Source organism: Nycticebus coucang, chromosome 13 (genome assembly GCF_027406575.1).
Source record: "Nycticebus coucang isolate mNycCou1 chromosome 13, mNycCou1.pri, whole genome shotgun sequence".
In the NCBI taxonomy this organism is placed as follows: domain Eukaryota; kingdom Metazoa; phylum Chordata; class Mammalia; order Primates; family Lorisidae; genus Nycticebus; species Nycticebus coucang.
Window position 1 is genome coordinate 16,351,154 of NC_069792.1, and position 27,627 is coordinate 16,378,780.

Consider the following 27,627-nt stretch of genomic DNA (forward strand, 5'->3'; position numbering starts at 1 on the left):
GGGGCGGACTCTCGGACCATTCGTCCCCACATGCTCCTTGCTGAGAAAGCCCAGCCCAGGGCGATCCTTAGGCACGTAGTCATTATCTAACACTCCGCTCACCTGTCCTGTGCTGCCTCAATAAAAGGCTACTGCAGCGGCTGCTCAGGGCTATCCTGCAAGCAAGGTTAGCCCGCCTCCTACAAGCTTGTACTTCTTTTTTTTTTTTTTTTTTGTTTGTTTGTTTTTTTGTAGAGACAGAGTCTCACTGTACCACCCTCGGTAGAGTGCCGTGGCGTCACACGGCTCACAGCAACCTCCAGCTCTTGGGCTTACGCGATTCTCTTGCCTCAGCCTCCCGAGCAGCTGGGACTACAGGCGCCCGCCACAACGCCCGGCTATTTTTTGTTGCAGTTTGGCCGGGGCTGGGTTTGAACCTGCCACCCTCGGCATATGGGGCCGGCGCCCTACTCACTGAGCCACAGGCGCCGCCCACAAGCTTGTACAAGCTTGTACTTCTAATCTGAGTCACACCTGGTTCCTTCCTGCGGCAATTGAGTCCAGGGCCATAGGGGCCACTAGGGGCTGCGACACTCAAGCACTCCACCGGCCTCAGCCTCCCGGAGTAATCTTTTATTTTTATAGTTTGAATGTCCCTTCTCCCCAGCCCACCCCACTCCTGCTCTGAGGTGTCCTATCGTTAAAATAAAGAAATTTAAAGACACTGCTGATGGGAAAAGAGGGTGGAAAACCTCTACAAAGTTATTAAAAATGACGCCTCAAGTGGAAATGGGCTGAGGCCAACCACCATAACCCTCAAAGTCACTTTCAGAAAGTTTTTCTCTGAAAATGAATTTGGAGTACTTTCATTGTAAGACAAAAAAATTAATGTTTCTACAAGTCTCGGGTAATCTATGTTCTGCTTTTACTTTCTGCTTGCTCTTCTATTGCAAGCCACTTACAAATTCTTTAAAATGTTTCTAAGATACAAATTCTTTTTTTTTTTTTTTGTAGAGACAGAGTCTCACTTTATGGCCCTCGGTAGAGTGCCGTGGCCTCACACAGCTCACAGCAACCTCCAACTCCTGGGCTTACGCGATTCTCTTGCCTCAGCCTCCCGAGTAGCTGGGACTACAGGCGCCCGCCACAACGCCCGGCTATTTTTTGGTTGCAGTTTGGCCGGGGCCGGGTTTGAACCCGCCACCCTCGGCATATGGGGCCGGCGCCGTACGGACTGAGCCACAGGCGCCGCCCCAATACAAATTCTTAAATGATAAAAATTTTTAAAAAGAAATTCTTTAATAACAATTTAAATATTTTGCTGTTTTTCTCATCTGTTCCAGGAGGCCCAGGTAACTGCCACAACCTCTGTCACCCTGTGATGTGCAGGTATTATAATGTCCGTAGGGAGGACGCTGGGACATTGCAAGCTGAGAAATGGCACAGACACCTTATCAGAAGTTCTTTGGGTTGCCGTTTCACTTAGGAAACTTTACAGGGTGAGGTGTCCTCAGCCACTCTCCGGCCTTTTTCTGTTCCTGAATCCTACAACTGCCTAGGGATGACCCCCCGTGAGTGACTGTGGCAGGAGTATCTGGGCTTGAAGGCAGCACCCTCTACCACAGCTTCTGGAAGAGGGTGGGAGCCTGTATTCAGCAGGCACTGGCTCACACTTGTAAAACTACCTACTGTCATGAAGACATAGGAAGCTTATTGTTCCTCTGAATACAGCCAATTGGCAAACACAAATGGACTTCCAATTACCGGAATCTCTTTGGCTGGTGCCTAGATGGGAGCTGTTCCAGTTTCCTGGTACTTGGATGAACTACAAGGGGGAGAGCTGGAGACACAAAGTGATAAACCAATTGTTTCCATTTCATGTGACCATTAGGAAAACAGGTGAAGCAATTGTGGTCTCTCCCATCCAGGAACTTTTTTCACGAGCACATGGCTAAATGGCTGCATGACCTGGTCAGTGCAGAGGGAGACACAGGAGACTCTGGCTTCACCTGGGCCACTTCACATGGTATAAGTTCTGACGTCATTTCGTGAGGGCTATTTAAACACTGAAGTTATTTTTTGTAGCCACTTCTCGTGTAAGTTCTGACATCACTTTGTGAGGGCTATTTAAACACTGAAGTTATTTTTTGTAGCCACTTCACGTGGTGTAAGTTCTGACGTCACTTTGTGAGGGCTATTTAAACATGGAAGTTATTTTTTGCTTTTACCTTGCTAAGAATATTTACCTTCTAATATATTTATCCTGGAAACCCCATTAGGGTTTTAGTTAAATTGCTTGTTATATGTATGAAATAAAAGAAGTGGCTACAATAGAACAAAATTATATAAATTTGAAAAATTTTTAGAGAAGTTGTCTAGATGGGACGTATTTAATTCTATAGAGGTGTCACAAAATTAAAAATATTTGCCTAAGGTTTTTTTTTTTTTTTTTTTTTACAAACCAGACTGTGAATCTTTGCGTCTTCTCTTTCCAGCCAGCGCGAAGCAATGGGCATCTCTTGAGACAACTGGCACAAGTGCCACAAGACTGGGGGCAAGAGAAAGCCCTATCACAGAAGCAGAAGAATGAGTTGGGACGCCCTGCTGCCAACACTAAGATTGTCCTCCGCGGCATACACACTGTCCGGGTTCGGGGAGGTAACGAGAAATACCACGCCCTGAGGCTGGACGTGGGGAACTTCTCTTGGGGCTCAGAGTGTTGTACTAGGAAAACAAGACTCATTGATGTCTACAATGCATCCAATAATGAGCTGGTTCGTCCCAAGACCATGGTGAAGAACTGCGTCGTGCTTACTGAGAGCACGCCACACCCACGGTGGTATGAGGCCCACTGTGCACTGCCCCTGGGCTGCAAGAAAGGAGCCAAGCTGACTCCTGAGGAAGAAGAGATTTTAAACAAAAAAGACCCAAAAAATTCAGAAGAAATATGATGAAGGGAAAAAGAATGCCAAAATAAGCAATCTTCTGGAGGAGAAGTTCCAGCAGGGCAAGCTTCCTGTGTGTATTGCATCAAGACCAGGCCAGTGTGGCCGAGCAGATGGCTATGTGCTAGAAGGCAAAGGGCTGGAGTTCTATCTGAGGAAAACCAAGGCCTAGAAAGGCAAATAATTCTTAGTTCATGTAATAGATGTGTTCATTATTTTAAAAATATATATTACATATTTAAGCGGAGATTGTGTCCCAACTGCTTTAACATCAGGGGCTCCAGTAGTATATGTGTTTTCAAATCATTCATTTTCAGTATACCTTTCCAAGAATAAAAATTCCAAATTCTCAGTTCTAGAAAAGCATTTATCCTGACATTTTTTTAACCATATATTAAAAATATAAAGAGCTAAGTCTTTATATAAAGTCTTTATGTAAAGGGCATAGTTTATTAACAATTCAACATTAAAAAGGAAAAGATTTTTATCAAAACAGTATACTAAAAAGTCTACAGGTGGAAGACTTATTTATAAAAGATGACTTTTATTAATAATAAACTTACTCCCATTACATCATTAAAGAGACTAAAGATTTACTACATGAAGATTTGCAAGTGTAGGTAGAATAACATCTTATTAAAATTAAGGCAAAAGGTATTGGTAAGTCTGCCACAAATATAAATATTCACTCTCATATGCACATAAATTGCCTTAAAATACACTAAGTTGACAAGAGAAAACCAGGAATACATATAAACGATTCCTAGAAGACACAGGCACACCTCATTATTGAGCTTCACAGATACTCCTTTTTTTTTTCTTTTAAACAAATTGAAGGTTTGTGGCAACCCTGCATAGATCAAGTCCATTGGCACCATTTTTCCAACAGCATCTGCCTACTTTTTGTCTCTGTGTCACATTTTGGTAATTCTCACAATATTTCAAATTTTGTCACTATCAGTCATGGTGATCTATGATAGTGATCTTCGATTATACTACATAATTGTTTTGAGGTGTCATGAACTGCATCCCTATAAGAATTGACCTTAATAAATGCTATGTGTGGGGCGGTGCCTGTGGCTCAGTTGGCAAGGCGCCGGCCCCATATACCGAGGGTGGCGGGTTCAAACCTGGCCCCAGCCAAACTGTAACCAAAATATAGCCGGGCACTGTGGCGGGCGCCTGTAGTCCCAGCTACTCGGGAGGCTGAGGCAAGAGAATCGCTTAAGTTGGATCGGAGTTGGAGGTTGCTGTGAGCTGTGTGAGGCCACAGCACTCTACCGAGGGCCATAAAGTGAGACTCTGTCTCTACAAAAAAAAAAAAATCTAAATAAATAAATGCTATGTGTATTCTGACTGCTCCACTGAACAGGTGTTTCCCCCATGTCTCTCCCTCTCCTCAAGCCTCCTTATTCCCTGAGACAAAACAATATATACATTAGGTCAATTAATAACCTTACAATGCCCTCTATCTCTTCGGTCTAAGGAAGAGTTAGATATCTCTGACTTTAAACCAAAAGCCAGAAATGATTAAGATTAGTGAGGATGGCATGTTCAAAGCCCAGAAAAAAACAAAAGCTAGACCTCTCGCACCCAAACAGTTAACCAAGTTGGTAATGCAAAGAAAAAGTTCTTGAAGGAAATTGAAAGTGCTACTTCAGTGAACACACAAATAAGTGAAACAGCCTTACTGTTGACATGTTGAAAGTTTTAGTGTTCTGGATAGAAGATCAAAACAGCAACAATATTCCATTAAACCAAAGCCTAATCTAGAGCAAGGCCCTAACTCTGCTCAATTCTATGAGGGCCGAGAGAGGTGAGGAAGGTGCAGAAAAAAGCTGGAGGCTAGCAGAGGTTGGCTCATAAAGCTGAATGAAGAGGCCATCTCCATAACATAAATGTGCAAGACGAAGAAGCAAATGTTGATGGAGCAGCAGCAAGTTATGCAGAACACCTAGGTAAGATCACTGATGAAGAAGGTCACCCAAGGTACTTCCAATGGAGACAAAACACCCTTCTACTGGAAGATAACAACTAGGACTTTCATGGCTAGAGAGGAGTCATCCATGACTGGTTTCAAAGCTTCAAGAGGCAGGCTGACTCTTTTGTTAGGGGCTAATGCAGCTCATGACTCTAAGTTGAAGCCAGTATCATTTACCATTCAAAAAATCCAAAGTCCCTTAAGAGTTGTGCCAAATCTCCTCTCCCTGTGCTCTACAAATGGAATAACAAAGCCTGGATGACAGTACCTCCATCTGTTTATAGCGTGGCTTTCTGAATATTTTAAGCCCATTGTTGAGATCTACTGCTCAGAAAAAGGAAAAAAAAGTTGCTTTCAAAAGATAACTGCTCTTTGACAAGGCACCTAGTCGCCCAAGAGCTCTGAAGGAAATATACACGGAGGTTAACATTGTCTGCATACCTGTTAACATAACATCCATTCTGCAGGTCATGGATCAAGGAGTAATTTCAACTTTCTAATATTTTTTTTTTTATTTTCTGCCTTTTATTTCCATTGGTATCCATTTTAAAAGAATGACAAGATTCATGACGGTCCAAACCAAACTTCATGAAAAAGTTGGAGGAATTCAGTCAGCCCCCTGACAGCAACAGGTGGCCCACTCTGCCACCAGTCAGAGGAGCCTCCAGTGCCTTCTGGAAAGGAGGAAGAATCTCAGATCACATCCAGCTGCTGCTGCCAGTCCTAGGGGAGGGCTTTCCATTCACACATGTCTACAGAGGAATGCATGGCGCAGTGAGAATGGGTATTTGAGTCAATAAAAGGCTAACTATGTATCTTTAGAAACAGTCTCATCACATAACAAAAAACTCCAAAAGAAACGTGGAGAAAATGTATTTGAAACATTTGAGACCTCTGAACAGAGGTCTCTTAGCTAGCAGTGAGGTGAGTATGACAGCAGTCTAAAAATGTTAATTAAAAATAAGTTGCTTTGGTTAGCATTTAAAACTTTCCCATTTACTAGAATAGCTTTTGTAATGAGTAATTCTGCATACATATAAAGCCTGACTTTCAACTGCAACTTTTCAAGTCCATATTGTACTGAACTAGGAGCATAAAATACTGATGTTTCAGGCTGAAGGCATCTGCTACAACCCGGGATGGCGGCTAAGGCCTAAGCCCCCTCTTTATGCCCATAGCACTTGGAATGAAGATCTAAAGCATGGTTTGGGGAATGGGAGCTGAGGGTGGCACAGGAAGACAGCATCACGGGAAGAAGGAAAATAGCTGGAAGCAGGCACACGAGGGCGGGAAAGCTGGGCAAAATGAGGAGGAGGGTCTGGATGCCCTCCCTCCTCCCCATTACCCTCTCTCAGACCTTCCCCAGACAGCACACACACACCCCCCATGCCAGCAGCAAGCCCCTGGCTAAAAAACCAGGCAGGGGACCTGGTTTAGGGCTGCAGAGCAGGAGGCAGGAGGGGAAGAGCCCAAGCCAGGACAGAGGAGCACCTTTCCTAAGATCATCCCTTAAGGACCAGGACACCTGGCCCCTGCTGCTGCTCCTATAGGGAGCCTCCTAAGAGGATGCATTCTCCGAGCAAAATCAGGTAAAAAGAACAAAAGATCTGCATTTAACTTTCCATAATGATAGCGTTTATAAGCAGCAACTTATACTTATTTCTGTTCATTATTTAGTTTTCTTTGTTGCCAACTTTATGTTTTCTACATAGGATAGGTACTCTGCAATAATAATTTCTTCATCTTCCAGAGTTGAGTCTAGATAATCTTCCTCATGTTCTGGAATGTCTTCCAGGATCTCATTGACGGCCTCTGTCTCCATGTCTTTGTGTGTCGAGGCACTAGAGGTTCCTGCAGAATCTGAAGGGAATGTGGATGGTGTTGATGAAGAGTCTTCTGCCAAGAGCCACAGGTCAGGAGGGAGGCTGCCCCTGTTGTGAGCAAGGGTCTGCGCTGCCAGCTAGACATTACCTCGGAGCACTCTCAGGGCAGCTTTGGCCACTGTGGCGTCAAAGCCCATGTACACCAGTTGGTCAATGTTTTCCTGGGAAGGGCTTTCTTGATGGTTGCTGGTTTCAGGATCGGAATCATTTAACCACCACATCTGGGGATTACTGAGCAGAATCTTCAGGGCCTCATCCAGGTTGCCGCTGGCCTGGTGGAGCACCTGCTTGGCCGCGTGCATGGAGTAGCCCATGCCCTTCAGAGAGTTGATGTTCTCCAGGTGGTGTCTTTTCTTCTCTTTTTCCTCTTTCCTTATTTGGGCCAATTCCTCTCTGCGGTTGGTAATGTGAGTAGCTGCAGGATCCACGGTCCCATCACATGCCCTCAGGCCAAGCCGGGCTTCCTGGGCAGTAAATCCCAACTGCAACAAATTGTGAACTTTTGTGGATCAATATATAGCTCTTTAAAGAGCTGATGTGCCTCACTGAGATACTCACAAGCTTCTTCACCATTTCCACTGTGATAATTTCGAATACCTTGAAGCAAGTAGAGTCTTAAAAATAATACCTTCTCTTTCCCACAGTTTCCTTTTATGTGGACCAGTCTCTGATGATTTTCTCCGAAGCAAGTCTTAAAGCATTTCTGGGCCAAATTCACTTTAATTTTTTTTCGGCATCATCAAGGCATTCCAGTTGTTCCGAGTGGAAGTAACACCACACTGCTTAGTTATCCACCGTGTCCAGCAGCTCTCAGCAGCACTCACAGAAATACTTGTCGGCATCCAACAGACATGGCAAGGCTATTCCATATTCTTTTCTTTTCAGGAAAGCTCTGCCCTTCTCATGATATCCCATAGCTAACATAAGGGCTTTTCTTTCTGATGGGGGAATTCTGATTGATCTGCCTGTCTGGTTAGCTATGTCTAAGTACGGTGTAGTCTCTGAATCCACCACCATCTCAGCTCTCTCTGCCAGTATCTCTAGTCCTCTTTGAGTCCTCTGAATTCGCTTTTCTTTCAGTTCAGCCTCATTTTGTTCCTCTTCCTCCACCTGGAAGTTTTTCCTCACACCCTCTTCAGACTGTTTCCGTCCAAGCACCGATGCTTTTATGTTGTGAGTTACTCCTTGTTCTTCAAGCGTCTTCCCTAGTTGAACCTGTTTCTTGTTTATGACAATTTTGATATAATTTTCCTGAAGTCCAAAGGTTTCAGCTATTTTAGACCTCAGCTCTCTGCCAGTGATGTGCCATGGAGTCTCCAAGTTTTTTCCTATCTTTTCTTAGTCTTGGTGGTAAAAACACCTCAATTGTAGCGATTCCTGTTGTTTTGTAATTTTCATTTCCTGTTCCAAGTTCAATTGCTTTGCAATGTATTTCTTCTATTATCTTTTCTACTTCATTTTCAGAGCATTCTAGCTTGTCAGAGTACTTCTTAGCAAGGTCCTTCAGTGCTAAGCCAAGTTCTTTATTTTCATCTGTATATGGAGGTTTCCAAAGTTGAATCCTGTCTTCCCTTAAAAACTGAGTTAGTTTTGCTTGACGATATTTCTTTTGCCATCCTAATGGCTCCCAAACCACCAGTGCATCCAGAAATCCGGGCCGGCCCGGCTCCTGCCAGTCTGAGCGCAGGGCCGCTCACCCCGCCAGGCCGAGAGACGTGTCCAGCCGCACTAGGAACCCAGGCGCCCAGCCAAACCCCTTAGGCCGGTCCAACTTTTTAATATCATTTAAGAAATAAATTTCTTAAAGTGATAGCTGTTATAGAGAGTAAATCTGATGGATCTGAGCAGAGTAACTTGAAAATCTGGATAAGATTCACTATTCTAGATGCAATGAAGAACATTTGTGATTCACGGGAGATCACGTATCACCATTAACAAGACTTTAGAAGAAGGTGAGTCCAGTCCTCATGGATGACTTTAAGGGCTTTAAGACTTCAGTAGAGGAAGCAACTACAGATGTGATGGAAACAGCAAAAGAACTAGCGCTGGAGTCTGAATGTGCAAGATGATGGTGGTGGTGAAGATGTTGTGAACACTGTTGAAATGACAACAAAGGATTTAGAATATTTCATAAACTTAGTTGATAAAGCAGGGGCAGAGTTTGACAGGATAGTGTCCAATTTTGAGAATGGAAATCTCAATTTTGTGGATAAAGCACTATCCAACAGAAGCACATGCTACAGAGAAATCTTTCATGAAAGGGGAAGTCAACTGATGAAGCAAACTTCATTGTTGCCTTTTTTTTTTTATTAATTGCCACAGACATTCCAACCTGCAGCAGCCACGACCACCCTGATCAGTCATCAGACCTCAACATCAAGGCACGACCCTCCACTACCAGAAAGATTACAACTCATGAGAGGCTCAGATGATTGCCTGCATTTTCAACAATAAGGAATTTCTTAATTAAGGTATGCACGTTTTTTAGATATAATACCATTGCACACTTAATAAACTACAGTACAGTATAAATACAACTTTTCTATGAATTGGGAAACCAAAAGATTCATGTGACTCACTTTACTGTGATATTCATGTTACTGCAGTGGTCCGAAATCTGACCCATAATGTCTCTGAGGTATGCCTACAGATATCAGGTAATTAATAATAAACATGTAAGTTTAAAATCAGCAAAAATCCAAGAAATGAAAGTTAAAAATATTGGCAAAGCATAGAAAAGCACTCACATACTACTCATGTAAAGATAAATTGGCATCATGTTCTGCAAAGAAATTTGACAACATGCGTAGGTCTAATAATTACATTACCAAATTATTTCAAATTTAAGATATATACATAAAAATGATTACAGTATTTCTGCACAGAAAAATATATTGGATTAAAATGTTCTAAAATGTTAAGAGTGGTTACCTCTGGGTGGTGGAACTATAGATGAAGTTTGCTTTATCCTGTCTATTTTTTTGTAAATTTCATGCATTTTATAACAAGCATATATTCACTTTTAGTCCCCAAAACTTCAAGTTACTTTTTAAAGGTCTCTCTCTCTCTCTCTTTTTTTTTTTTTAACAAATATCACCCAGTTCTTCTTATAGAAACAAACAATAAGAATTTGCTATTTCTATTCCAAATGGACAGAACTCCTATTCTAAATCTGGATTTATACCTCCCACTTAACCAGAAACATCAGCCTCCACACCAGCACAGCAGAGCAGCTTTAGTTAGACAGAGATCTAAGTTTAAATCCTAGAAATACCACTTATAGCTGTGTACTTTGGGCAGCTTACTTTCTAAACCTCAGTGCATTCTTAAATAAGACTTACATATATTTAGAGATTAAGATAGCTCCAATATCACAGAAGGCAATTCAAAAATGGTATAAAGATGAAGGTGGAATTTTGGAGGGAGGAGGTGGTGGGAAGAATTAAAAAAATGAAATTATAAAAATACAAATTGAGACTCATCCAAAGGAAAGTTACGGTGACATATGTTCTGACATGATAAGCACGAGACTAAAGAGTAAGCTTCTCTTCCTTCTTCTGTAAAGAACACTTACTATGTGGCCTGCACTAGGGACACTAGTGAACCAGGTAAACAGCTTTCCTGTTTTCCATGATGGTGGGGAACAGGCGGGGATGCCAGGTGGAAACAAATAAATCAAGTTAGTGGTGTATGCCAGAAATAAAACAAAACAAGGTAATGGGACGGATAAGGGAATGGGTACCATTTCAAACACGGTAGTCAAGGAGGGCTCCTCTGCAAAGACTGGGCTGAGATGCCAATGACAAAGACATGGAGTAGCAGTGCAGAGCCACAGATGGGAACAAGGCTGGCAGCTTCACAGCCAACAGGGAAGCCCCTGTGAAAGGAGATACAAACGAGGAGGTAGCAAGGACCAGGTTACCTGTGCCATATCACGAAAAGGAGTTTGGATTTTAACTGCGATGAGAACATACTGATGTTTTCAATAGACTGACAAGATCTCACTACCTTCTAAAAGTTACTTCAACGAATCTGTGGAGAAGCAATTCTAGTGGAGGAGGCTGTTGCAGGAGACCAAACATGTCTCGGACTAGACAGGACTGATGGCACCAGATGTGGCAGAGTAAAACAGAATTCCCAGAGGCTGACTTCAACTGTATCCTTGAAACCAAACACACACACCTCACTGTAAAACATTCCCTGTTCATCCAGCTTCAAGGGCTATCACTTAACTTCACACACTACTTCTAATGAGAACGTGTATCAAAATGTATTGCAATTATGTACTTACATGGCTATTTCTCCTACTGGACCATGCCCCAAGAGTGAACAAAGAGTAAAGGTAGAAACAATGTCTTCATTATCTTTGTAATAAATACCTAGCAGAGTGCTTGGCACTTAAAAAGTGCTCAGTAGAGATTGGCTGATTGAAAGAATAAACAAATATAAAACAAGCCATTTGCAATGGTTTCCTAGGGCTGCCGTAACACATTATCACAAATTGGGTAACTTAAAACAACAGAAATTGATTTTCTCATAATTGTGGAGGCTGGAAGTCCAAGATCAAGGTTGCCAGGGAGCATAGCCCTGGCATGAGAATCTTCCTATTTGGCTTGTAGATGCATCACCCCAATCTCTGCCTTCATCTTCACATGGGCTTCTTCCTTGTGTAACATCAGTCATTGAATTTAGGGCCTGATATAATCCCATGTGATCTCACCTTAATTATATCTGCAAAGATCTCTCCCTCCATTAAGGTCACATTCTGAGGTTCCTGGTGGACATGGCGACACCATTCAACCCACTATACAATTCAACACCATAATGCATTGTCTTATGAAGTGGCAATTTTCCCATTCCAGAAGTGTTCGAGTAAAGCTGAATAGTCAAAAGAGCCGACAGAAGGGACTTCTGCATTGTCAAGATGTGCCCTTTAACCTCTCTCGTCTGGAAGTATTCATTTGCATGTCACAGGGACGGATCTCTGTGGTCTCTCCCAACATTACTACTCTATGATTCTGAGCTATAAGTTTTCTTGAGGACTTCTTAGTAAGATTTTGTAAATATATGTGATGCAGATAGAGATTCTCAAATATTGGAATAAATTAAATTATGGCAGAAAGCTTACTTTCTCAGCTTTGAAGTAGGTAAATGTTTTTTGTAAACTATCTACCACCACACTCCAATTATCTTCATTTTTCATTAAGAATGAAATGTATTCCTCTATAATTAACTACACAGTCATGTGCTAAATAATTACATTTCAGTCAACAATAGACCACATATATGTTGATGGTCCCATAACACCATACTTTTACTGTGTATCACTATATTTTTACTGTGCCTTTCCTATGTTTACACATGTTTAAATACACAAACACCATTCTGTTACAATTGCGCGGAATGTTCAGTACAGTAACGTGCTGCACGGGTTTGAGGCCTAGGTATACCGTATAGCTAGGTGTGCACTAGCTAGATCATGTGGGTCTGTGTCGGAATACCCTATTTGTTCACACAACCATAAAATCACTGAGCAATGCATGTCTCAAATACAACCCTGTTAAACAGCACATGCTTATACTTCCATTTTAATAAACTATGCCTCTGAACACATACTATGTGCTAGGCACACTGGGATACAGCAGTGAACACCCCACTTCCAGCCACATACTTGTAAAATTAACTAACTAGACCTCAGTCTCTTCATAATTTAAAAATTCTACTTAAATGATAGTCTAACTCAGGGGTCCTCAAACTACAGCCCGCGGGCCACATGCGGCGGTGTGAATTGTATTTATTTCCGTTTTGTTTTTTACTTCAAAATAAGATATGTGCAGTGTGCACAGGAATTTGTTCATAGTTTTGTTTTTTTTTTTAACTATAGTCCGGCCCTCCAACGCTCTGAGGGACAGTGAATCGGCCCCCTGTTTAAAAAGTTTGAGGACACCCTTGTCTAACCAATAGACACAAGTTATTCTTTTAATGGGAAGGTTTAAAAAATTACCTTTGATTTCTGATTACAAAAAATTATATATGCTCACTACTTAAAACGAAATCACAAAAGTACCAAGATAATAAAAACTACCAGAAATCTCACTACTCAAAGACAGCCATTGTAAACATCATACTGAGCAACCTCCCAGAGTTGAGTGTATTCATATACTAATATACATATAATATCTTCTATAATTTTATCCACAAATACAGATATTATGTAGAAAGTTGCCCCCCCCCACATTGTTACGTACATCTTTCCATGACAAATACGGGTACACGCATCATTTTACTGGACACAGTTTTCTGTTGAATTAAAATACCACAATTTAAATAATCCTGCACTGACGAGCACTGAAAAGAAATCCAAACACCCATCATTACCGAAGCCACAAATTGTTACCAAAAATCTGTATCTTAGCAAAATTTTGTGATTACCCCTGTGGACATATTCCACCTCTGTAGAAAGGGTAGCGTTCACATTAAAAATTTTCATTTGTATTGTAAAGACCTCTGTCCCCTCAAAAGATTGACTCAAATGATGCTTCAACTCCATTTATTAGAGTAAGAATACATATTTTCTCACATCCATGCCAACACTGAATTTTGTTAGTCTTCATCAATATGAAAATACACTTCTGCCAAAAGAAAAAAAATATTTTATTTACATTTCCTTTATTACTAAAGAAGTTAACATGTTTTCATTCATTTACACTTCATCTTAGAACTGCTTGAGTCTTCTACCAATTTTCTACTGAGTAGTCTCAGTTTCTTAGGAATTTGATGGTATTACACTTATTAAAAACAAATTTTTTTCACTTTACTTTTTAGAATAACCTCATTGTTTTTTCTTCTTCTTTTTTTTTTTTTTTTGTGGTTTTTGGCCAGGGCTGGGTTTGAACCCGCCACCTCCAGCATATGGGACCGGCGCCCTACTCCTTGAGCACAGGCGCCGCCCAAAATACACGTTCACTATGAAAAAGTCACGCAAAAAGTAAAGAAAAATTTCAATTACAAAAAACTCATTCGCCATTTCATACATAGTAAGTAAATACACAAAATAATGCAGTGTGAGCTCTCTGAATATTAGGAATATTCACTCTTAATCCACAAGGTGAAAATCTTCATTCACAAGTTGATTTTTAAAATGCAAGTGAGAAAATGTCTTTCTTTATAAAAGGTTATCCCTGTTAAGTTGCACATAAGTCACATTTTAACAAAACAAATGTTATCTTCCCAACTGATTCATTGTACTTTCAATTATGTCTTAATTAGAAGTAACCCAGATATTTTTAGAATTGAGTACACTTGTACTTTAACTTTTTCAAATAATGACCATAAACGGATGCCATAAACAGATGTCTAAATGTATTAAAGACATACCCCTCAAAGGAATAATGTTCAGTAAAGGGAGACTGCGACTGAAGGAAATCCTAAAGATCAATCCTTTCATAAGGAAGCAAAGGGTATAGTGAGAAAAGCAACCAATTACAAGTTGGAAGTGCTAAGTTTAAAGCCCGACCTTCTCCAGTTTCTAACTGTGTGATCTTGGACAAATCATTTAGTCTTATGAGCCTAAGTTGGCTGCTAAATCTCTGAAATGTTGAGAATGGAATTACTTATATAGTCCCTTTCAAGCATAATGTACTGATTCCATTATTACAGGAGGCCTAGAATGATGAAGTATGGAGACCCAAACCCAGTAACAGTCAAATATCAGGGGGGAAAACTGATAGACGAATACGATGTTATTTCCTTAAAGTTATAGAGAATGTAAAATATAGCAACAAGGTGGAATATAATAGACTACTGAGTCTGCACGGGTCAAGTATACCCCTCAAGTTCATGAACATTAGAGAGTCTCAAAGGAACTCATTTTAGGGCCTCAATTTCCATATGTACAGTTTTCTAAAACCATTCTGCTGATACAGACTGTCAATTTTCTTTTACTTCACCTCTTCTGCCCCACTGCCATTACATAAAATAAAACTGTAACTCTTCACACTTTCTGAACTTACTGTGGAGTACAATCTCAAATCTATCAGCCTCTGGAGGGCTGAAAGGACACTTCAAGTATCAGGCTGAGAAAGTTAATTACCCTGAACACTGGGTATCAAATCCTTTTTCAAGTCAAGGTATATCACCACTTCCACAAAAATGGAAGGAGAATCAAATCCAGGTGCTACCTGATAAAGCATTAAAATAATTTTGATAATGGGTCATTTTGCTGTTTTATACATACAACTCAGAAGATGGGAGATATTACTAATTTAAAGCTCTGTTTATCATCATCTACTAACTTTGCAAATGAGGTTTCTCAATCATTTCAATATTAAAGTAAAAAAGGAACAGAATTATCAGACACTGATGACTCGTACCTATAATCCTAGCCTAAGGCAGGGAGTTCAAGACCAGCTCAGGTAACATAGCAAGACCCTGTCTCTACAAAAAAAAATTAATTGATTAAAGAAATTACAAAAAAGGAAGAATCAATGTGAAGCTCCATCTTTTCTAATATTTATAAATGGATAGACACAATAACTGAAAAAGTAAGATTCGCCTATCTCACTGAAAATGCACATCTGACAAATTTTTCCTTTATTTAATGCTTAGTAAATTTTGTAATTCACATATGTTGTTTTGATTGTCTTCTAGCCATGACTGCATTGACAACTCAATCTAAATAAATTTGACATGGAAGCTTATAAACAGAAAATTTTAGTATTTTTTAAATAGTAATTGTGTCCATAAAACTTAGAATTGGGTGACTGCTTTATAACAAAGCACCTTTTATTCCCACCTACTAAACTCATAAATTTACTTACTTTTGTTGCAGAAAAATATACCATGATTGAGAAAACACTTTCACATATAAAAGAATAATTAGGATAATAATATGTAGAGAAAGTAAAATGAAAATAAAATCCAAAGAGAAATGGGAAGAATGCAAAAATCCTGTGAAAATTAAGAGCTTATTCATACATTTAAAAAAATGAATAGGGGCGGCACCTGTGGCTCAAAGGAGTAGAGGCACCGGCCCCATATATATAGGAGGTGGCAGGTTCAAACCTGGCCGCGGCCAAAAGCTGCAAAAAAACCCCCAAAAAACAAAAAAACCAAGGAACATTTAAAGGGTGGTGCTGTGGCTCAAGGAGTAGGATGCCAGCCCCATATACTGGAGGTGGCAGGTTCAAACCCGGCCCCCCGCCAAAAACTGCAAAAAAAAAAAAAAAAAAAAGGATAGGAGATACTGAATTTCTAAAAATCCCCCTGGATACATCTAAAATTGTGATTGAAACAATACACCAGAAGTGACATGATGTACACATACTGAAATTTAGATGAAAAATTCAAGCCATATGAGAAAGTACATAGTTTTGGTTTTCTAAGTTCAAGAGATAATATGAGAAAAATATTTTGAAACCCTTTGTAAAGGCCAAAATGTATCATTAGCCCTAACCTTCCTGTAAGACACTGCCTTCTAGATATCCTTACCTGGATACTATCCAAACATTTGAACGCAACATATTCAAAGTAAGCTTATTACCTCCCTCCCTCCACAAATACACACTGAAAAAAAGAAAGAAAAAACACTTGCCTCCTCTTCCTATCTATATTTTTATTACTAGTTTAACAATCTCCCTGGTCTCCCAAACTAAAAAAGTAGGAATATATTTACCCCCAAAACAAATCGGTTACTAGGACCAAATTCCTAACCTCCTCTTGCTCTTCCTTTCACCCCTGTTCAAGGTCTCTTCACCAGCTCTCATTAATAATAATAACAATAATAACAATATATTTATTAAGCATTAAGTAATATAATTTACTCCCCAGCATCTCCCACAGAACATGAAAACTACAACAATCAGAGCTATCCAAGCATACCTGTTATGCATATAATCGTGTTGCCCAAAGAATTACAGAATCATGATGTTGGAAGGAACTAGGAGAGTCAATCCCTTAAGAAAATCCTTATATAATATCTTTCAAGATGGTGTCTGGGACTATCACTGACTGAGAATTTATAATCTCAGATATCTAGGCACAGATAAAACTCACTTGACTTTTTATCCCTAAATTATCTGGGTTAAAAAAAGAGATTCATGTTAATAGAAGAACACTGATGAAATTACATACAATTCTAATAGTGTCACAAAGGTTACCCATAAAGTCACTACACGTAGGGAAAATGGGAAATTGTAGCTAAATGTACTTTTATTCATTACAAATTATCTACAAAATATTCTCTATGTGTTGGCCAACTCTTTGTAAATTTTGAATCTAATTCACATTTCCCCCAGGTGAGTTAAATGTTATTCAAATTTTTCAAAGCATTTTAGTGGTATGCAATTTAGAAATAATAGTAAAATTCATTTAGTCCTTGAAAACAATGCTTATTACATATACTTTAAATTTTTCAAAGCATTTACATGGTTACCTAATACAGAAATAATGAAAAATACTATATTCCATAATACTATATTTTATTTACCCATATGTAAATTATTTGTTTTCAGTTTTTCACAATGATAAACAATGAAATGAATAAAGATTAAAATCTTTATCTACATTTCTAGTTATTTGCGCAGATTCTCAAAATTAAACCAAAAGTATTAATTTTTTTATTCAATTGTTAACTTTTCAGAAAACGTACAATTTGTATCTCACTAGCATGGCATAAGTGTAACCTTTAAGTTATATACTTTTTAAAAATTCAGCAATCTGAAAGCACAAAAGTACCACGTTCTTTTAGTATACATTTCTTTGATACTTGTGAGGTTAAGCAGGAGCCGTTCCCTTCCCACTTCCCTGCTGTTCCTAGCTACGGGTCCTTATTCTACCGGTCCTTATTCTACCGTCTGAGGTAGAAACCTTTTACCATGCAGAGGTGAAAAGAAGAAGAGAACCCACGGGCTTTAGAGCCAGCCTGACCTAGAGTTTAACCCATCTCCACTATCTGCCGTGTTACCCTGGACAAATACTACTTTTTTAATGCCTGAAAACTCAGTGTATTCCTCGGTAAAAATGAGAGTAATACCCCTTTATCTCATTTTTGCAAATGTATCTGACATGTAGGAGTTACTTCAAAAAAATGGGAACAAATACAGCTGACACTTGAACACCATGGGTCTGCACTCTGTGGACCCATTTACATGTAGATTTTTAATAAATATGCTCAGAAAGTTTGTGGAGATTTGCAACAATTTGAAAAAACTCTCAGACAAACCACCAACCCTGAGACAGCCCCACCAACTCATGCCTCAGCTTACTCAATGTAAAGATGAAGAAGATGAAGAGCTTTTTGATGATTCACTTCCTCTTAGGGAACAGCAAATACATTTTCTTTTCCTTAGGATTTTCTTAATAATGTTTTATTTTCTCTCACTTTATCAGAAGAATACAGTATGTACCATATGTAATACATATAACATACAAACTGTGTATTAACTGTTTATTCTTCCAGTCAACAGTAGGCTATACGCAGATTTCGGAAAGTCTAGAGTTGTATGTAGAGTCTCAACCATGCAGAGCGGGTGGGTCCCCTTTACCTGCACGCTGTCAGCTGTGATTATAATCACTACCAAAGCAAGACTACTGCATTTATTAAGCACCATTTGCTAAGTAAGTTATATGGTAGTGAGCTAGAATCTATTCTACTGAGAACAGAATAGAAGAACAGAGTAGGCTTTGCTGAAACTTAGATATCCAATTAACAATTTTGTTTTCTTCCCCAGATTCTGCCTGTCCCGCATTGCCTTGGTCTTCTCCCTCTAGCCATCATTTTCTGAAAAAATGAAGAGCCATCCTTACCAGCAGGTGGAGGCATGGAGCAGCAATCCAAAATCCCCACGAAAGAAAATTGTAAGATACGTTTCTGATGCCAACGGGAAAATCAGGGGTACAGCTCCCTGACAAAGGGAACTTGTCGCAGCCAAAACAAAGCTCTGCAAGCTTAGAGGACTCATCTACAAACTCAGTTTTTGTTCTTTTCCTAAAATGCTGATTCTATGAATGCTTTAATAACTGAATGCCAATATGCAAACAAGCATTTACCTGCGAATAACCTTTTGAAAAGCATGTTTGGCAACAATATAAAAATCAATAAAGTCTATGTCACTATTAGGCAAAAACAAGTAATTTAAATGGGGGAGAAAATAAACTCTAAATTCTTTCTCAATTCAAATTAATCATAAAAGATGATCAATTCATAACCATAATAAAAAAGTTTTGAATTATTCCAAATTAGAAGATTTAAAATTAATTGCTGAGGTGTTTTGGAGTGGCCAAAGAATTTTTAATAATGACCAGATCTGGAAAGATCTTTAGTTAAGTGACTTCTAGCAAAATTAGAAACAGAGTTTATATAAACATGTATAAACATAAACAAATGTGATTCACACAGTGAAATAAAGAAAATTCAGAAAAACAAAGAAAATTAAATTTCTTAAGAGGATCTACATGCAATAAGTTGTCTTCACGATGTAAATTTACTAGGTATCTTTAGTCCAATTAAATGACTATTAATGATCCTAAGGACCTAATCTACTTCCCCTTTCTTCAGTGCCTCCTTTTTCAAACTTGTCCTTATATCCATCCAAACTCTCTAAATTTATTCTAGTCCTTTTTGAACAAAGAAAAAAGTCAAAAATTACCTAGAAAAGAACAGATGGCACATCTCCCTCTTTCCACTCTACGTGAGCTCCCTATCTTCCTCCGTCCTGGAAAGGGCTTAAGGGCTTAATATTTTTTCCCTCTTGCAGGACATTTGTGTTTAAAAAAGAATTCCTGAGTAGATAGTGTGTATGGCAGATAGAACTCTAGGCCTAGCACCAAAGCAGCAAAATCTGGGCCTACAGATCACATCCCTACTGACGTGTTCCTGACAATCTCTTTATCAGCAATTTGAACTCCTTAAGAATCAGAACTACACTCCTACTCCAAGTACACTATAGGTTTATATTAATACTATGTTTGAACATATATTTGAAATATAAATATATATTAGCTCAGAATGAAAGTCAAAGCATGTAAAGTATTAAATTTAAATCAAAGTATAAAACATTTCTGAAAGCAGAAATGAAACAAAGGTCCCCCCAAAAAAAGGTGTTAGGGGAGTGCGCAGGAAGAAAGGTCTCAGAAATGTAACCGCTCCCCCTGGGGTATCCCATTGACTATCCACCCTATCCCCTGTATCAGCTTCTGTCTGTACGTTTATAAAGAGGCAAACTACTATGGCTAACAGTAATTTGGATAATGTCCATTTATAAATTGATTTTGGATATATAAGAGTGCTTATAAGTGAGCACAGGACATGCAAATGGAATTTCACAGGCCAAGGCAGAAGGCGGCAGGAGGATTGCTTGAGGTCAGGAGTTCAAGACAAGCCTGAACAACATAGTGAGAACCCCCTTTCTACAAAAATAGAAAAAATAAGGCAGGTGTGGTGATGCATGCCTATAGTACCAGCTACTTGGGAGGCTGAGGCACGAGGATTGCCTGAGGGCAGGAGTTTGAGGTTGCAGTGAGCCATGATGATGCCATTGTACTCTAGCACAGGCAGCAGAGCAAGACCCTATCTCAGAAAAAAACAAAAAACAAACGAACAAAAAACACAATACACAACAGAGGGAATACAGATAGCAGAAACAACACTTCAGAAAGCATATTCTTGTTTACTACAATTAAAAACAAGCTCAGGGTACCACAAAGTAGCAAAATGTTTATAAAATAATATCTAATAATATGATTGGAGATAGAAGGGATACGATCACTTATCTTGGTATTATAACAGAATAGAACCTTTGAGAAAATCAAAATATGTTTTTACCTTTTGATCCAACTTAGTGTGATTCTATTCTAAACACGTTATCAAACATGATGGAATTTATTAAATGAAGTTTTGCATACAACAATAAAAACCTGAGAACACAAATGTTCAACATTCAGAGAACGTGTTGCTGACAGATCAACATGACATTACTCTAATGTTCATGAAGACTCTATATCCACTCTGCCAATACAGTAGCCACTAGCCATATGTAACTATTTAAATAAAGTTAAACTAAAAGTTTGTTTCCTCAGTCAGATTTGCCATACTTCAGGTGCTCACCAGCTATGCATAGCTAGTGACTATCATATTGGATAGTGCAGAAAACATATCCATCATCACAGAAAGTTCTATTGGATTGGGCTGCTCTGCATATCCACGTGGGCTATTCTCTCTCCTCCTCCCCCCACATTCACCCACCTGTCTAGAAACATCTGCTTAAATTTTGGTCTTTGGCCTAAGCCTCAACATCTCACCCCAATTTAAGAAGTTTAGATATACTTCCTTGGGATTTCATTACACCTTGATAACTCCAATACAATAATTACACCACATACATGTATAATCATACTATTTTTCACATCACAATCCTGTAAGTTACCTGAAGGAGGAACCAACTTTTACCCAACCAACTGTGAACTACTCTGGCACACATAGGACCTTGATTATTTGCCATGTATTAAGAACACTGCTAAAGAAGGGGACGAGCAGACATAGTGACCATAGCTGAGAAGTGTTTATCTATGAGGAAGATAATGCATACAAAGGGAAACTTGATGAGGTTGACAGGCTTGTAAGTCATTTTTTGAAAAACTACTACAAGTTGACTATTCCATCACAAATGTCTGCGGCTGTGTTTCATGTTTTGAATTCTTTCAGATTTTGGAATATTTGCATATACATAAGGTATCTTGGGGATGGGACCCAAGTCTAAACATGAAACTCATTTATGTGTCGCATATACATTATGCCTACACCCTGAAGGTAATTTTATAACAATATTTTTAATAATTTTGTGCATGAAACAACGAAAACTAAGGTGTCACTCTCTGTGGGCAATCTGTGGTTGTCCTGACTCTGAATTTATATATTACCAACAAGCAATCATTTTCTTACACTTATTCACACCTAACTACTTAATGGTCAACAATATGACATACCATTAATACAGTGAAAAAGTGATGTGCTCAGGGTAACTAAGCAGCACAGTGGCATCACCAGGATACTGTGTCAGTGTTCAGTAAACAGCCACAACAGACAATAGAAGGCTGTCAGTCTCTGTGTCAGTGCTCAGAAAGTTTCAAATTTTGGAACATTCTGGTTTTCAGATATTTGGATTAGAGATGCTCAACCTGTAATTCTTTACATTTTCTCAACACCTAACACATGGAGGCTCACTCACAAAACGTACTGTTTGAATAAATATTTGTGAAACAATTTCTTTAAAAAAAGAGGCCAGGCATGGTGTATCATGCCTGTAATCCCAGTTCTCTGGGAAGCCAAGGCACATGGATAGCTTGAGCTCACCGGTTCGAGATAAGCCTGAGCGAAAATCAAGACCCTGTCTCTACTTAAAAAATAGAAAAACTGAGGCAAGAGGATCACCTGAGTGATCACTCCTCAGTGATCACCTGAGGAGCCCAAGAGTTGGAGGTTGCTGTGAGCTATGACATCACAGCACTCTACCCAGGGTGACAGCTTGAGACTCTGTCTCAAAATAAATAAATAAATGAAATTAAAAAAAAAGAATAAAAAAAAGAGAGACAAATGTTAAATTAGAAATCAAATGTAGCTTATTATTGTATAAACTCATATGTTTACATGTTAGATCCCAATACTTTGTTTAATAATAACACATATCATAGATATATGGTAACTTCTTAAAATTAAACCTCAAATTTTCAAACTAAATGAGGTTTCCAGTGCACAGGAAGTCTGACTGAATCGGACTGAAATAATCCCAAGTGCAGTGCTCTGGCATGTCCATCAACACGCTAACTCAACTTCTACATTTACCAAGCACCTACTTAGGCAAAGCACCAAGCATACAGTGATGACAAAGACACAGTTTCTGCCTTCACAAACATTTTTTTTTTCCAAGTAAGAACTTTATTCTGAAAGAGAAATCTTTAAATTCAGCTATCAATAACAGATATCCAACGCTGGCAATGAACTGAATGGGCTTCATTTATTATGCTTATTATTCAAATAACTCAGAAAGACTCCTATTAACCATTTGGAAAAAGTAGTATATGACCTGGTTTAAAACAAAAAGTTAATGCCTCATTTACTTGGCTTTCTTGGAAGAGCTGGTGTTCCACATAAATGAATTTTCCAGATAGCTCAAACTTGTCTATTTAAGCACCAACACTTAAACTGTTTGGCATGGGAATCTTTTTTAAAAAAACAGTACAAATCTTTAAACTTTTAAAAACAGACTCTGTTAAACATTATTCTGACTAATAATTATTCTGTTGTACGGCCCTCCCACCCCTAAAGTAAATGTTCCCAGGGTGCCTTTTAAAAAGTTGCTGGCTTTGAAGAGTTTTTCTTCTGTTCCCTGGCTTTTGGTGTCAGCTGTCAACCTTTGCTATCAGTGTGAACAGACTGTAGCAGCCTCCCACCCCACTTCACAAATTTGCGGCTACTTGGAAAACAAGTTTGTCAGAATTTTGCCTAAAACACAGGCTTTGAGAGATCTCCAAATTCATTCTGGCTTCTCAGATCTGGTCTTCTTCTGGATCTGTTAAGAGTGTGCAGTTACCAAGTTCTGAACCAAGTTTTGGATAAATGAGTCAGTGCTGTATCTTGATGTTTTTACATGGTTTCCAAATTTAAAGCTGATGCTCAGAGATAATTTCATTCCCTATTCTCTCATTCATCAAACATTTACTAAGTACCTACTATAAGCTGGGCTCCAATACTATGGTAAAAAACAAAAAATGAAAAAGACTGCTATTTTGAACATTAAAGTAGAAAATCTGTAATTAAAATAACTATTCTTACTGTCTTTAAAAAAAAGGAAAACAAATTTTAAAGTCTGGTCAATGAAATTACAAAGCCATCTAAACTTTTTATAATTTTTGTTCCTTTAGGCTTAGGACCTAAAAATTCAAGGGTAAAGAAAGCATTTTATTCAGCCAAATACTTTATAGAGCTCTGAATAAGATTCCAAGGTTTTCTGCCTCCTTTTTTTGCTATTAAAAATTCCCATCTAGCTCTGAAGAAATCAATATCAACATATACTGTATTACTAAATGATATGCAAATTCCTGATAATGATAAATATATCTATCTCAGCATCCTGGTTTTACCTTCATCATCATATTGATCAGAAAAATTTGGGAAAATTTATGCTCAGAGTTTAAGAAGTTCCTACATATTTCACTTTGAGGTTTAGAAATTTTTTAAAAGTTTTAAAGGTTATTAGCAAAACATGCTGTAGCTTTATCTGCCACAATCATCTCTTTAAAATTCCATTACCCATTTAAACCTAAGGCTAGAAAATGAGTCAAGAATGAGTAGAGCTTAAAATTGGTCTCTGTGGATTAATTAAGACATCAGGTAAAACCCCGGGCATCAGGCTTCTTTTAATCCCTTGGAATCTTCCTTCTCAATCATTTTCTCCTCAGGGAGTACAAAAACTTCACTGGTAATTTATGATTTTAAAATGACCAGGGATTGCCTTTATTATGTAGAGAGAACTGGAAATGAGTTATGGTCATCTGCCTGCTTATCTGGGAAAGCAAAATATTATTTAGAAGTAAAAAAAGTTTCTACCATTAAAAACCTTTAATTACTACTAATAGAAACCTTTTTCAGCAGTGCATTAATATCCCTTCAACACTAATTCTGGAGCCTGAAAATGCTTTAAGCAGCACGGAAAAGGAAGATCACAGATCTAACCTGCAAAATAAACGATGTAATATTATTTTAAATGCCACTCAATATTGTGGTAATTTTTACAAGTCTGCTCTGACCTATTTAGCATGCCACTCTACACTCTATACTGTGAAAGAAGTCTCAGTTTAATTAAAAAGGAAGAGAAACCCAAATAGTATAGGCTCTTGCTCTCTCAACAAACACTTCAGGGAAAGAAGCAAATAAGAAATATCTAATGTACACCTATTAAAAGCAAAATCTCTACTAAGTGCTGCCCACGCCACCTGTTTAAAAAAATACACACCTTGCTCAAGATACAATATAAATGGAAAGAGAAAATATATTTCCATAAAAGATAAAATATTAACCAAAATATATATATTTGATTTAAAAAGTGATCATCAAGACAACTTCTGGCAGCAGAAAGTGAGGGCACTTAGTTCAGATGTAAACAAAATTCTTTTTGCCTCCCTATTTTAAGTCTGGTAATCAAAATAGTCAGAACTAAAGAGCTGGGCTAACAGCATCACCATACAAACAAATTCTCAGGAGCAACTAGTATTGGATCATTCAAAACAAAGTCTTCCAGTGAGTGCTCATCAGTAGTTCCTCTCCTAAAATCTCCCTATCAAAAACAAAACTGATTCCTCGCTATGAACTTTGCGGACTTGTTCCTCTGATACCACTTAAGGCTCACTCACAAAAACGAAAGAGTCGGGGGGGTGCGGAGGGAGGGCAGACAGCAACCGGGCATCTAGGCCCATTGTTCAGAGAGAACCGCAGGACCACGCGAGCAGCGCGGGAGCTGGGGGAGAAGAGGCGCGAACCTCGCACAGGTAGAGGGGTGGGTGGGTTGTGTGTGTGTGTGGGGGGGCAGGTATATTGCAGGGCGGAGTGAACAGGTGTGCTCGGGGGTCACAGCTAAGGAAGAGGGACCCAATTGCAGACGGAGAAAGCAAGGAAGAAAATTATTCCTGCCGCTTCAGCCAGGGGGTACGGAGGGTGACGGGCCTGGGGAGGGTCCCGGAGTCCACCCGAGTGGGGTTCTGAGTAAGTCGGAGGGTGAGGGTAGACAGCTGCGAAGACTAAAGGGCTCTCTAATAAAGGAGCCACTCTAGAAATCCCCAAACAATGGACAATGCTAGGGCTGAGGGGTGTCGTGAAGGTGAAGCTGGGTGGTCAGAGAGAAACAAAAGACAGAAACCCCAAGTGTGGGCCTCTGGTGGCGGCAATTACCTGTGAGAGCTGCCGGGGATTGGGGCACCCGAAGAGCGCGGAGCTGGAACTGAAGCTGATGGCCCCTCGGCGGCTGAGGACGTGCTGGGGGACCGGCCTGTCCAGGGGCAGCACCGGCAGCTGGTAACATACTTCCATTGAATACGCCCGCCCTGCCTCCGCGCGGCGCCCGCCCTACCGCGGCCGCCGGCCCCTGCGCTGGGAGGGGGCCGCGGCTCGGGGGCTCCGGGCCGAGGCGGGGGCAGGGCGGGCGGCAGCCGACCCCGGGCCGGGAAGCCGCGCTCACGCCTCCTCCACCCCAGCCCTCCGTCCGGGCTGCCGGCGGGAAGGCGCTGCGGCGGCCGCGGCGCCAGTTACAAGGACCGGCGCGCCCCCGGCTCCGGAGCGGGTTCTGGGTGCAAGCGCCGGTAGCAAAGGCAAAGTCAGCAAGGGGACCCGCGGCCCCAGGGCTCCTCGGCCGAGAGGAGAAGGTCCGGGGACGGCAGAGCACGAGTGGAGCAAGGATGGTGCAAGAAAAGACAGCAGGAGCCAACCGCCAGACCCAAGGCGCGCGGGGATCTGGACCAGCGACCAGCTCCGGCCACCGCCACCACCGCCGCGGGAGTCCTGCCCCTCCCCTCCCCCGGAGCCTGACTTCACTCCGCCGCCGGCGCGAGCCCGGCGTAATTCACACTTTGCAGCCGCGGACCTTGCGCCAACCACGGCCGCCGCCACCGTGACGTCACGACGCCGCGCCGCAGGCCCAGCACCGCGCGCCGCCGCAGCGCCCGGGGACACTGGCTCGCTGACGGCGTGAGTAACCTTCATCCTGTTCTGCACCTTGGAGCGCAGGGCCGGTCCCCTCCCGCCACAAACCTTCCCCCTCCCCCAGCCTCATCCTGCACCTCCATTTCTGGCCGCAGCTCCTTCCCTGATCTCCCTGCAACCCAAGGCGCGTGAGCAAGGCGCCCCACCGTTTAGGAGCATTCCCCCTCAGCGCTGCACTCCAGGTTCGGGTGCGCTGAAGGTGTGGGGTAGCGAAGCCCTATAGACAGCACCTTCCCGGCCTAGCGACCCCAGAAACCCAAAGCACGCGGCACACTTGTGGCGCTCAGCCCTGACCGCGGAGTCACCGCCGGCTTTCCCTCTTTTTATTCCCATTCTGGGGCTTCTCTCTGGACCGCTGCGGCGGTGACGTCAGCGGACCGCTCGGCACCATCCTAGCTACGTCACTGGCGGTCCCTTGGCAGGGCAGCCTGGAGCGCTCCCCTGGCAGGTGCGGCGCCCAGATCATACCGAGCCCCAAGAGCGGAGAGTGCTGCCAAGCTTTCTGGAGTGAGGAGGAGGTTGAAGGTGGAGGAGGGAAAGACTGAAAAAAGTGAGAGTATGCAATGAAAAAAATGGTAAAAGATGATAGTGAGAAGACAAAGGTAGAAAAGGAGACTGCTTGCCCTTCTACAAAAAGCGGTTTTTCACTGTTGGTAAGACTGCAAAATAGTGCAACCTTTGTGGAAAATTGTATGGAGATACCTCAAAGAACTTAAGGTAGACCTACCGTTTGATCCAGAAATCCCAATGCTGGGTAAATACCCAAACGAAAAAAAGGTCATTTATTAAAAAGGACACCTGCACTCAAATGTTTATAGTAGCACAGTTCACAATCACAAAGACGTGGAAACAACCCAAGGGCCCACCAATACATGAATGGATTAATAAAACGTGGTGTATGCATGCTATGGAGTACTAGGTAGCCATAAAAAATGGCAATCTAGTATCTTTTTGGATAACCAGGAGGGAACTGTAATCCATTCTTCTATGTGAACCAACACAAGAATGGAGAAACAAAAATATGTTCTTGATACCAAACTGGAGCTCCTCATTGATCAACTAGCTACTTCCTGCACATGTGGAAGTAATTCT

At 40.5% G+C, this 27,627-nt stretch overlaps 1 protein-coding gene and 2 pseudogenes across 5 annotated transcripts in view; 1 reads left to right on the forward strand and 2 right to left on the reverse strand.

The window, feature by feature from the left end:
* The window catches only part of PDE7A (phosphodiesterase 7A), a 125,733-nt gene extending 98,686 nt beyond the window's left edge, over nucleotides 1-27,047 (reverse strand). For 3 of the 5 annotated variants that reach the window (XR_008373774.1, XR_008373773.1, XR_008373775.1), the window contains exon 1: nucleotides 25,729-26,290. Coding sequence is in view for 2 of the 5 variants with exons in the window: in XM_053558640.1 (XP_053414615.1) it covers nucleotides 25,729-25,866 (138 nt within the window). In the remaining 3 variants the exon portion in view is untranslated. Of the gene's footprint in view, nucleotides 1-25,728 lie in introns of all 5 variants that reach the window. The other 2 variants (XM_053558641.1, XM_053558640.1) reach the window with 2 other exon arrangements.
* Nucleotides 2,488-3,108, forward strand: LOC128563283 (40S ribosomal protein S8-like; annotated as a pseudogene).
* LOC128563985 (NEDD8 ultimate buster 1-like) lies at nucleotides 6,545-13,163 on the reverse strand (annotated as a pseudogene).
* Nucleotides 27,048-27,627: the final 580 nt, after the last annotated feature.